The sequence below is a fragment of the Stegostoma tigrinum genome, chromosome 33, assembly GCF_030684315.1.
Source record: "Stegostoma tigrinum isolate sSteTig4 chromosome 33, sSteTig4.hap1, whole genome shotgun sequence".
Classification (NCBI taxonomy): Eukaryota; Metazoa; Chordata; class Chondrichthyes; order Orectolobiformes; family Stegostomatidae; genus Stegostoma; species Stegostoma tigrinum.
Window position 1 is genome coordinate 16290158 of NC_081386.1, and position 12877 is coordinate 16303034.

The 12877-nt window shown below is 40.5% G+C and overlaps 1 protein-coding gene and 1 long non-coding RNA gene across 7 annotated transcripts in view; one reads left to right on the forward strand and one right to left on the reverse strand.

Annotated features, from left to right (window-relative positions):
• The first annotated feature begins 4393 nt into the window (after nt 1-4393).
• tcf12 (transcription factor 12) overlaps nt 4394-12877 on the forward strand; it is a 283602-nt gene continuing 275118 nt past the window's right edge. For 2 of the 6 annotated variants that reach the window (XM_048562545.2, XM_048562546.2), the window contains exons 1-3: nt 8763-9239; nt 9994-10086; nt 10676-10748. In XM_048562545.2, the coding sequence (XP_048418502.2) occupies nt 10015-10086; nt 10676-10748 (145 nt within the window). In that variant the 5' untranslated portion in view covers nt 8763-9239; nt 9994-10014. Of the gene's footprint in view, nt 4658-5593; nt 5698-8759; nt 9240-9326; nt 9468-9993; nt 10087-10675; nt 10749-12877 lie in introns of those variants that run through there. The other 4 variants (XM_048562540.2, XM_048562541.2, XM_048562538.2 and 1 more) reach the window with 4 other exon arrangements.
• Nucleotides 7711-9235, reverse strand: LOC125467119 (uncharacterized). The gene is made up of 2 exons (XR_007250578.2): nt 8241-9235; nt 7711-7855 (listed from the first exon to the last, which is right to left on the reverse strand). It is a non-coding gene; the product is annotated as an uncharacterized LOC125467119 (long non-coding RNA).

Genomic DNA, 12877 nt, shown 5'->3' on the forward strand with positions numbered 1-12877 from the left:
CAGGGTTACTTTAAAGTTTACTATTCAATAACAATATTTAAGGTACTTCTGTTGGCAGCTTTGCTAAATGTTGTATTAAACTCCAGTAAACAAATGGCTCAGTGCCACAGTGCATTAACTATTGCACTATACAACAGAACTTTCAAATAGAGTTTAGTACCAATGCATTCCACATGGTATATCAGAATGGCCAGTTGGAAATAGTCACACTTGGGAGTTGAAATCTAGGATTGTGTTGTATTTATTCTCAATAATAAATTGAAACAACTTTTAAAAATGTTAAAAAAAGCACCCCCAAAGAATTGAGGATGCTAGAAATCAGAAGCAAAAACAGAAATTGCTGGAAAATCTCAGCAGGTTTGGCAGCATCTATGGAGAGAAAACAGAGTCCAGTGACCCTTCTTCAGATTGCAACTGGAAAAAGGTTGGTGTATACGCTGAAAATGGTCTGGACGGGGGAGGAGTAAATGATAGTTGGAGATGCAGCCCAGAGGAAAAGATTAATTGTTGGATAGTAATGAGTAAAGGTCAGCCTGGGAGCATCAAGAGCTGCTAATGGGGACCATTCATAGCTGACTATAGGTTGGTTGTGATGACAAGGCCTGGTGTGTGGGGCTTGGTATAAGGACATGGGAGAAGGTGCTCAGGCCCTAAAATTATTGAACTCAGTACTGAGTGAAGAGGCAGCAGAGGCTCCGAGCAGAAAATGAGATGCTGTTCTTCCAGCCTGTGATAACTTTCACTGGACTACTACAGCAAGCCTGAGATAGGGTGATTTTCCAGGGACCATGGTGGTGTGTTGATGTGGAAGGCAAAAGGAACCTCAAAAGGATTTTTTTTTGGGACAGCATATAGGTGTTCTGCAAAGTGGTCACCCAGACTGTTTCATCTCCCCAGTGTGGAGCAGATCACATTGTGGGCAGCAAATGCAGTAGACCAGATTGAGTGATGTGCAAGTAAGTTGCTGCTTTACCTGGAAGGCGTGCCTGGGGCCTTGAATAGTGAGGAGACATGGAGTAAATGGGCAAGCATTACACCATCTGCAACAGCGTGGGAGGTGTTGGGAGTTATTGGGAGTGGAGGAGGAGTGAACCAGTGTGACTTGGAGCTTACGTCTCACCCCTATCTGAGGCCCCAGACAAACATTTTAAATCCAACAGGGGTTCAACTGTACATCCTCCAACCTGATCTACTACGTCCGTTGCTCACAATTTGGCCTCCTCTACATTGGTGAGACCAAATGCAGACTTGGTGACTGATTCACAGAGCATCTGTGGTCCGTACACTATAATCAACAACACCTTCCTCTTGCCAACTATTTCAACTCACCCTCCCACTCCCTTGGTGACATGTCCATCCTGGGCTTCCTCTAGTGTCACAACGTTGCCACCTGGAAACTGGAAGAACAACACCTTGTGTTCTGCCTCAGGAACCTACAGCCCAATGGCCTCAACATAGAATTCACCAGTTTCGAAATCTCCCAATCCCTTGCCTCATTCCGTGCCAACCCATCCTCTCATCCCCACCTCCTTGACCTGACACAGCCTTCTTTCCCACCTATATGCTCCACCCTTCCCACTGACCAATTCCCACAGTCCCCTACCTGCATCCACCTATCACCATTCTGCCTACCTGCCCCCAGCTCCACCCCTCCTCTCTCTATTTATTTCTCAGGCCCCGTTCCTCTCCCCAGTCCTGTTGAAGGGTGGAAACCCGAAACATTGACTTTCCTGCTCCTCTGATGCTGCCTGACCTGCTGTGTTTCTCCAGCTCCACACTGTATTGACTCCATCATCTACAGTTTTTTTTATCTCTACACATACCTCATAATAACTGTTTTCTTCTTGCAGTTGAATAAAAGGATTTAAAGAGTTAGGAGTCAGCTTAAGGGACCTTTCAGGTCCATAAATTGATTTACCCAAGTGCAATTTGCTTTCCTGTCTGAGCTTGAGAAGTATAGTGGGGCTATAGGGCCCTTTAGTAGTCCTAAAAATTCTCTAATCGACCTGTTTAGGGATTTTATGACACACCTCTGGAGCAGATGGAATCTGAACCTGGGCCTTCTGGTTCAAATGTAGGGAGACCCCCTCTAGATATTTTATTTTAAGAACACTAATTGGGTTCTGGTGCTGAAACCTAGAGATTAGGCAATGCCCTCACACATTAGGTCTGTGAAATGTGGGTCATTAATTATTCCACGTGAATATGTTGGGATGGAGTGGTTAGTTGACTCCCTTTGTATTAGACATAACAAAGTGTGAAGCTGGATGAGCATAGCAGGCCAAGCAGCATCTTAAGAGCACAAGATGCTGCTTGGCCTGCTGTGTTCATCCAGCTTCACACTTTGTTATCTCGGATTCTCCAGCATCTGCAGTTCCCATTATCTCTGATCACCCTTTGTACTGGAGGTCTGGATTTGAGTCTCACACCAGGGCTTGATAGCCAAGGAAGATGTATTCATAATGTGGCCAAACAAGTTATATATCAGCCAGCAAACCCTTTCAGCACATGTCAGCAGTAGGTGGTAAGAGCGGGAGAGATTCATGGTTAGTCTGCCATCTGATGTAAAGAAAGTTGGAAATTCTGTCATCATTAACCATGGTTTCAGATGACAACATGCCTGGAAAGGTATATATTGCCACAGCAGCTCAGACTTCTTATGTGAACTGTAAAACCACCAATCAAGCAGTCATGTACCTTGGAATGCATAAATTTTGGAATAAAGCATGTGCCAAGTTTTACACTGTTAAGAGAAAGAAATGGGGATTTTGTAATTAATGCAGCAATGGAAGTCCAACTGAAACATCTTTCAACAATTAATAACAGTGCATCTGATTTAGTCTGGCCAATAATGCAGAATTGACACAAGCTGGCACATAATTTGCTACTTAGCTCAGACAGTGCATGGGTATTTTTATGAACTCCTGGCAAAAGATTTTTTATGTCAATAATTCTGGGTTAGAGGTCAATGCAACCAACCTGTGGCCCACATGATTTTCAATGCTGAATTTCCCTTACCCAAAATGTTGAAGTGCACAGAAAGTATTGACTTGTAAAATGAACTCCGCCAACATTTAATTTCCCTAGGATTAGAAGACATTGAAGAAGAGATGTTTGCTGTATATTTTACATGTCACCGCACTGCCCTCCCTTCAGAAAATTAATTTCACTCTCAAAATATTAACTCTGATTCACTCCCCAGAGATACTGCCAGACCCGCTGTGTTTTCTCCATCAATCTCTCTTTTTGTTTCAGATCTCCTGCATCTGCAGTATTTTGCTTTTATCTAGAAATATCAATTCTATGTACAAGTGGAAAACAATCTTTCGATTTACTTGATCACAAATGAAGAAAGGAGATTGGATGAGGCGTAAATCACTCGCCATTTCTGTTGAATTTTTAGGTCAAATGTTTTATTAAGGTGCACAAACTGCATGACGCCAAGATCCGATTTTTGGTGAAACACCAGTCTTTTTTTGCTGATTAAGGGAGGTTGCTGTGTGCAAATTAGCTGAGACTTTTCATATCCTGAAACTACAGTGACTACAAGTCAAAAGAGCTTCCTGAAGGTCTTGGCCACCAATGAAGGCATGAGGTTGTGAAATACTTTGCAGAAAATGTCAGTTAGATTTCTTTTTCGTTGCAAAAATATTCAAGGCACGTGGCAAAGTGTTTGATGTTTTTTTTTAAAATCCAGTGAGCTCTGCGGGGCCTCCACATGTTCAAAACGACCAAAATTGAAATCTCCGAAAGTTACTTCTCTCCAGAAGACTGCGGAAGAATTGAAAACTGATGCTCGGGAGAATCATTCTAGAAGTGAGTCAAAGTCGACACAGGACTGGGCAGATTGAACAAATTCCGCTTCCCTCGCTGCCAACAGGTGACGCTAATTGCATGATTTCAAATTTGTGACAATTGAACAGAAGAAAACAAAATTACACCCTGATAACAATTCTGTAGCACAATATTGGTCTACCTCTCAAAGATATGAGCAGAATTTTATTGAATTTCTAAAAGAGTTATCCTGGGTAATTCTCTTCATCTATGGATAGCCTGTGCGGTAATAAAACAAACCAACGCTTTCGTATTTTGCAATAAGATCATGCCTGGATCAAAATGATTCGTGCAATCTACCATTAATCTTCACAGATCATCTGCAATGATTGATAACAAAACGACTGGCTACTGTACTTTAATTGTTCAGTTTTAAACGTAGAGTAATGACTGATGCATGTGTTTCTCTTAAGATTCGCATAAAACTGTTCGTAATATTTTTAATCGCACTGCATCCCTGTTTCTGCTCCTAGCCATTTTTCAGTGTAGAATTTTGTGAGCATTCCCTGCGGAGCGTTCCTGTTTTATCGCCCTCTATGAGCTGGGAGCACCTTTTGTTCAGGCAACAATGCAGTGACACTAGATGCCGGTGACAGAGATCGTCTTACATAACGACCATACACCACTTTTGAAAGTGTTCCTCCTGACGCTGCTGTAATTACTCCTATTAGAGGTACGAGCAATATTTGCAATATTCCCGCTTTAGTCATTGCCTTTTTCTATATTTAACGATAGAAAATAAATGTCAGGCGTTAACTTCTAGCAACCTGGCCAGCTTCAGCTGTACATTCTGGCAAACTTAATGATCGAACCGTAAAAAAAGGTAGGGTTTTTTTGCTAAAATAACCTAAGCCAGATTTGTTTTCTTAGGAAAGAACAGATACTGTGCAGCGTATAAAAAGGCTACTTTTCCTGATTTCTGTTTTAAATATGTGGACAGCAACGTTTATTTCGAGCAAAAATGTTTGTTCATTGGTTGTGATTATGGCTTAAAAGAAACCAGCGTGAATCCAGTATAAACCCGCTAATTAATTCCGGGTATAACAGGACTGTATTGGCATGTTTCCTCTCTGGCGTAAAAAAAACGCGATGAATACATAGTTTTGCCATGGAATTCTGCTCTATGAAACAGATTACGTGAAATCCCAAACGACGCTTAAGATTTACACTTAGCATAGTCAATATTTTAACAATATGCCCAAACGTTTGAATACTTGCATGCCCCATCGGTTTGCTTGTAGTGTTGCTACCACTTCGGGAGACTGTTTAAATTCAGAGTAGAATATTCTTTGCAGTAATCAATTTCAATATAAGACGCCTAGACAATTCACTAACTCTAATCACGTATTGCGTATTTGTTTTTGTTTAAGATAAATGAATGTCTATGAAACATCTGCAAAGTAGATTTTGCATTTACAATTTTACTTCTGATCTGATCTCTGTCGCTTATTACGAAGTACAGATTTCTTGACAAACTTATTGGAATAAGTAAACTTACTTAATATTTCAAAATTGTCCGTTACTAAAATACATCGCTTGGAAGTGTTGGCTCTTGAGTCATTAAATGCAAGTTTATAATGAATAGGCAGGTTATTGACAGGTCCACTATGATTATTGAAGTGATTAAATCTTAGTCTGTACATTAAAGGTTAGCTTATTTTTAATTGATTATTTTCATCTGCTTATTCGGTAGAGTAGTATACTTAGTAAAAAGTTTTCTTTTTGAAATGCAACATTATTTTTTCCATTTCTCTTTCAGATTAAATAGTGATGTCCTACATCCAGATGCCAGACTGTATCTAATCTGCGGCTCCAAGTTTGACATCTGCACATGACACAGGCGTCACTACATTTAGAAGATAGGTAAGTGAAATTAGACCACAGACAGTAGGAAAAGTCATTTCCGTTAATATGTTGCGGATTTCTCTTTTCTGTTAAATATAGTAAACCTTGCACTTAGATAATAAGAGAACAACATAGATTTAGAAAATTTGAAACGTTCAAAGATCGTTTCTTTTCAATTCGGGTTTGAAATTAAACGTTGGAATTGCTTTCAATGCAAACAATCGACTGTAGTGCCCTGTTGCTCACATACAATGCAGAAATATAGTGGTGACTTGTAAAATGAGTCGAAAGATTGATTCGACAGTTCTGTACAGCCGTGGTAATGGGTGATTTCCAAATAGACAGAAATTGACCTGAACCGAATACCCCTCATAAATCTCCACGCAAATGTATTTTTTTAAAGTATGGAGTTCAGATGGGCAAAAAAATCCTGTTTTATATGGCGCCTGCCGTGACCTCTGGGCACCGAGTGGAGAGTTGCTGTAAATCAGGTTTTATTTATTGTTATAAGTGACTTGGTATATGACACGTCTTTATCTCCAAAGGAATACTTTATCTATTTTTGTACTGCAACTGGCAAACTACGTAGCTACTGTGTTATAAAGAGGGATCATCTCGCAAAAACTGATTTTCAAAGCCCAGCTTTGAAAGTGTAACAATTGGTACCTCTTTGTCACTTATACCTCGGATGATGCTACAGAAAACTATATCTTAAGTCCATTCTATCAGGATTCCAAGGGGAGTTATCGTTCCTTATCACAGGTTTGATCATCCGAATATACTCTCTTTATTCATTGCCGTGATTGAACTATGCAAAAGCTTTAACTTGCTGACTAAACTATACAATCTATGCTGATGTGGAGTATCATTAAATCTGAAGTTTAAAAAAACTGCGGAGTTTTTCTCGGAAGAATGTTTTAATAATATTAAAGTATTTTTATTACGTTGAATTTCGAGGTCCCCGTTTCCAACCAATGTCTTATTTGTTTCTGCTTCCGCGCTGCCGCTTGCAGCGTCCGGCCCCCACGAAAGCCAAGTTCCCGCAACCGGGGATAAGCATCGGAATGGGGGCGCGGCTCTCTAGCTGCCACGGTCGAGATCACAACGTGCATCTTTCTCTATCTCTCCCAAGCTCTTTTGTGGTTTTAAAGAGCAGGGGATTTTGGGATAGACCATATGGTGCCGAACTTCCGTTTATTTTATTCCCCTTGTTTGTCGTCACTGTTTCAATCGAGACGTGCAATGTGTGAAATACGAAGAAGGAACGTCCGCCGAGTAAACTCCACAATCTGGGCCATCGGCTGTTCTTCTAAAGGGGTCCCCCTGTTGCGTTTCACATGAGCTATGACGGGGCCTCCTTCAATCTTTCGGTTGCAACAGCGTGCCAATCGATCGCCTCCTTTTCCGCTGCTTCCCAATCGCTTGGGGATTACTGCGTCCGGTGATGAACAAATAAACAGTTTTGTTTTAAGAGCCTGAGCAAGACCTTATAAAAAAGCCTGATTCAACCCCATTACTAATTCTTAAAAAATTGCACTCACTCTCGGAGTTTATTAATGCCTGTATTAACTCGCGTTCTTCTTGAAATATTACAATTGTGAGCAACTTGTTCCAACCGGATAACTTTGGGAAGGAGTCCGTTACATGTCCACAAAAGCAAAATATTACCGATGTTTGAAATATGAAATGGTAAAACGTATCAACTATTAAAAACAAACTGGAAGACTAACGGCCAGGTCTTTGATTTGTCACTGGAGAAAGTTAGAGAGGAACTGAATTTTAAACCAACAGGGAAAGAAGCAAGAACAAATGGTCCGTGCAGACAGGAAAGGTTAAATGACAAAAGTGATGATGCAAGATAAAAAGGAATAGAATAAATGAAGAAACAAAGTCGGTCCAAAGATGTGAATGACACTTGATGAATCAGAAGCAGCAGTCCCGAAGTGGGAGCTATGGTTGTAGCAGTGGGCCAGCACATCCAAAAAAGTGCAAGTGATTTTGTCTTAAGTTCAAAAACACGTAAGCAGAGAATGAAACGCTTGGGTCCCGTTTAATTCATTACATGATTTATAATTGCTACTAGCAAACTGGTGGTTTTTTTTCCATCACCCAAATCGAATTCGAAAAATGTAGAAATAAAAACAAAATGTTGAAAAGACTTGGGGTTTGACAGCACCTGCAGAGAGAAAAGCAGAGAACTTTTAGGTCAATGACTTGCGTCGCAACTGGGAAAATTTCGTTCAGTTTGGATGAGTAATTGATCGTCCTACACACAGCTCTTTGTTTCGCACATCAAACCACAGTTTTGACTTGCAACAATATATGATTTACTCAAACTTTAAGGTGCCTTTTTTATTAGAATCTGCAGTTTGTTAAAACAAAAACGCTGAACAACAAACTAATTCAGTCTTCCTTTTTTGTTTTAAGTATTACACACGATCATTTCACTTTCCCCGAGGATGAAATTTTTTGGCCTCTGAATTATGGAAGAACAATTTCTAATTAGATTCATTGGTTCGTTCATGTGGTTGAGCATGGGAAAGGACTATTAGAAGACGCACTCGTTCTTACGAAAAATCATGGACCCAAAACATTTTTCTGAAGAAGCGTCTAGGCCCGAAACGTCAGCCTTCCGGCTCCTCTGATGCTGCTTGGCCTGCTGTGTTCGTCTACCTCTATGCCTTGTTATCCCAAAACATTAAATGTCCGTCTCTTCACAGATGCTGCCAAGCCTGTTTTCAGTTTTTATTTCACGTTTCCATTTTTTTGCCTCTGTATTGCACATGATCATTCCACTTGCGATATTCAGTCAACGTTTTCCCCGAGGATGAAAGAAATATCTTTTTTTGGCCTCTGTGCTGCAGAAAGATAGCATCTAATTGGCCATGTGTGTAATTCGAGCCCATCCAGTAATCTGCTGTCAATCAGAAGGAGGAAAACAGAGGCCGTCTCACCGCTGCCTCCTCCTGCCGCGCAAACAAAGGATCCTTCAGAGCGTATCAGCATTTATTTCTGGCCATCGCCGCATCCCTTAAGAGGCAGAGGCTGAAAATCTGTTGGCAAGTTACAATGCACGCTGGATCGTCCTGCACCTTTGGGCAGAGTGAGGGGTCGTGGTGGGGGTGCCCTGCCCTCCTCACACCATGCCTTGCTTGCGGGGTCTGAAGGGAGAACGGCTCGGAGGGATACAGCGTGCTGCCGGAACGTAGTGACACGGTCAGCTTCCCCCCCCCTTCCGAAAACAATATGTCCGCCTGAAGGAACAGTGGTGGTTGATCATCGATCCGGGGAGGGGGGGGGGAGAAAGAAGAAGAGTGCCGAGAAAGGGAGACATTTAGATAGGAGAGTGGAGTGGTCTTGTCTTGTCCGGATCATCGTTAAGCACGCGAGGCGGTCCTGGGAAGACGAAGCGCTGGGGGAGGAGAGTAGCGGCGGCGACGGTGATGGGTGTGTGTTGAGAGCGGGAGTGAGTTTAAAACCTCTCTCTCTCACACACACCCTGCGGCGAGTGTGCGCTGTGGCAGTCGGATGTTCGCTGGAAGGGGGTGGGGGAGAGCGAGGTGAGTGAGGGGTTGAGGGACAGCTATGCGGAGGGGAGGGCGGGCTCGGCAGATAGCCGTCAAAAGTTGGGCTTGTGTGTGTGCGCGCGCCAGCGTGAGGGAGGGAGACACACAACAGGGCTCGGGCGGGTTGAGTGTCATGGGGGTTTGTCGCTGAGGGAGAGGGCCGGGTCTGTAAACAAGTTGCCAGCTGAAGGAGGAGGACGGGGTGATGGAGCTTTTCCAAAGGTTGCGAAGTCCTCTCCTGCCTTTTCAAGACTCGGCTGTGCCTCTGGCCGCTCTAAAACCACCGACAACCGGCTGCATAATACTGAACTAATTCAAATTAAACAGGGACTACTGCTGCTTTCTCTTAACACTCCCCCCCCGTTCATTTTTTTTAAAAAAACTGGAGCTTGTTCTACACTACAGACCAATTATTTACTTGGTGTAGATTTATTTATATCGGTTCTGCTAGTTGAGCCTAAGCAGTCTTTGTTACGTGGAATAACGCTGGCGGCTCACTTGTCATTTCTTGTACAGTAATCTTGTGTTTCGGAGTGGTCGAATTTTCTTTCTGCAGTCGGGTATTTTTGGAACCTGATGAGGACTTATACGATAACTACTTCGGAGTTTTTTTTAACTCGTTAGTGAATCGGAAACTTAAGTTGGGTTATTTTTAACCTCGCTAACTAACAAACTTTGAAGACGTCTGCTGAGAATTTTCTTTTTAATATTGGTTTTTGAGTCAATGGTGTCACTATTTTGTTCTTAGGTTTAGTGAGAGTAAATCAAGATGAATCCACAGCAGCGGATGGCCGCTATAGGAACGGACAAGGAATTGAGCGATCTGCTGGATTTTAGTGCGGTATGATGCTTGGAGGCTTTATTACTAATACGGTTTTCACATCATTTGAAAGCCATGTGGCGTTGTCTGCGTCCAGCTTAGTCAAAAGGAATCTTTTGAAGTTTACCGCTATGTCTAGACGAGTCTCGCAGATTTTCAGGGCACGTTAGCTAGGAAACTTGTGCAAAGAAGCTTGAAGTATTGGTGTGTTTTGCTCAGTTTGATTTTATTTTCAATTGGCGGATTGATCAACACTTACCAGGGTTGTCAGATAAACGGTAGCGGCAAGTGTATTTTCAAAATTATAAGTCGTCCAGTTTTAGGATTTTCCTAGAAAATATTCATTTTTGATAATTTCACTTGCATAATTTACAATCAGGAATGGCTGTAATAACTTGTGTTAAATTATACATTTACACCAGTTTGATTTGCTTTTATAAATATTTGTGAAACTTATTATTTGAAACAAGTAGCTTGTGTGCTTGCTTGACTGGTCCATCAGGAAGGATGTGTGTTCTGTTGTTAGGAGAGTCAGTCTTTAACTATGTTCAGTTGTGTTTAGTATAATAATCTAACATATAGATTACTCTAATCTTGGCACTTTTTTTAGATGTTCTCTCCTCCCGTTAATTCTGGAAAAAACGGACCAACTACACTGGCAAGCAGTCAATTTGGTGGTTCAGGTAAGGCTAAAATATAATGTCAAGTGCTGCAGCATATTTATTTCTTGATGGTTTAATTAAAGAGTTTATTTTCTCTAATTTAAGTAGAGAAATGTGATTTTAATCGGTGTTTCTTCATACAGTTTGTGTAGTTAAATTCTGAATCCTCCCATCGGATGGGCTATCTGAAAAGTGTTAATTTTCTCATCAGAATGTTGTGCCGGCAATTGTTTGTGATGACTGATATTAACTGCTTATGCATACAGATTGGATATTAATTGAGAGGTTTGAAGATGAATGCAGAGATTCTATGCAGTATTAGCAACTATAGTAAGATCTGTGACTTGAAAAAGAATTCTGCTTTTATTTTAATAAGGGAATGTTGTGGACAACTGAGAATTTTGTTTCTTGGTTTGTACATTGAATTCTAGTTTTGAAGATAGTGACGTATTTTATTCTATAATGAGTTATTTTTAATCTGATTTTTTTGCTTAATCCATCAAATGAATTTCTGAATTTTCAATTTTGTGCTGACAGCATGGTGACTTAATTTACAGTGTTTTGCGTTGTAACTTTAAGATGGAAGCATTAACAGCAGTAGTAATTGCTGTCAATTATGTCTCCTGTATTTGTTAACTTTGCACTTTCTACTGACCATGTGACCATACTGGAAGCAACTGTCATGTGAACTTGTGTGTTGTAATTCTAATGCTTTATTATGAACACTAATGTGGTGTAGATTTAAAATTAATCATTTCAAATCAAGCCTGTTCTTCATACTTGAAGATTGTATTGTATTCATGTCCTGGGGGTCAACTTGGTCAGATTAGAATCATACTGCTACTTTGTGTGGTGAGTTTGGAATAATGGAAAGTTATATTCATGTTCTAAGTCCGTTTTGAAGTCATGGCAGGGTTATTGAGTATATTCAAGATTGACAGACAACTTTTTAGTCAATAAGGATATAATGTAGGAAAGTGGACTTGAGGTCAGCCATGATTTCATTGAATGGCAGAATAGACTCGATGGGCTAAATAATCTACTTCTGCTTCTGTGTCGTGTGGGCTGAGTAAATTTATAGAAAACTTTTCAACAGTTTTTTTATATGGTAAATTCTGTCTCAGGAATTTGCTCTTGTTTTGATATTTATGAACTGACACAGATTTATGTTCTATTCAGTAGAATTTTCCACTTTGTGACATTTTTCTTTGTTATTTGAAGCTACTTGTAAGTACTAATTGTATTCCACAGTGCAATTGTGCATGTTTGGTAGTTAGGGACACGCAAATAGACTTGATGAACCTATTCATATGTCATGTATCATTTTCTTGACTGGAGGCTTTTGACTAAATAACTTGATTTCCCCTATGTAGTAATGTTTCTGCTTGCTTAGATACATGCTTTAGTTTTAACAAACCTTAAATTGAATTACTGATTGTACGTATGTTATTTTATTTAAGCTGCTATCCAAACTTTATTCTTGGAATTAATAGATTTAGTAATTAGATTTCAGTTAAACCTGGGATCACGTTTCATGAGTTAACCCTTTGCTTTACGTGTCACAATGTATCCATGTTCCAGCAACAATTAAACCTTGAACACTAATCTTTACAAAGAACAGTACAATACAGCTAAGGAACAGGCCATTCAGCCCACCAAGACTGTGCTGTTACATGTTGCATTTCTAAATTTAAGAGTTTTTGCGTCTATGTTGTTTATGTCCCTCTATTCCTTGCCTATTGATGTATCTGTCAAAATGCCTCTTAATCATTGACCTTGCATCTATTTCCTCTGGCAGCACATTCCAGGCACTTAACATCATCTAGGTAAAAATAAAAACCCAGCTCTTGCATCTCCTTTTAAACATACCCCTTTTTGCCTTAAACCCATGTGCCCTCATAGTTGACATTTCTATCCTGCTAAAGACCAACTATCCATTCTACCTGTGCCTGTCATAATTTTGTAAACTTATACCATGTTGCTCCTCATCCTTCATTCAAGAAAACAAACCAAGTTTGTCCAGTCTTTTCTCAGGTTTCCTTCAAATCAGGCAACAATCTGGTAGGCCATTTCTGTAGCTTCTGTCCAAAGCCTCTGCATAGATAACGTGAATAAAAATGTCTTTTTCATTGGCTGGGGGAGTTAGAAAC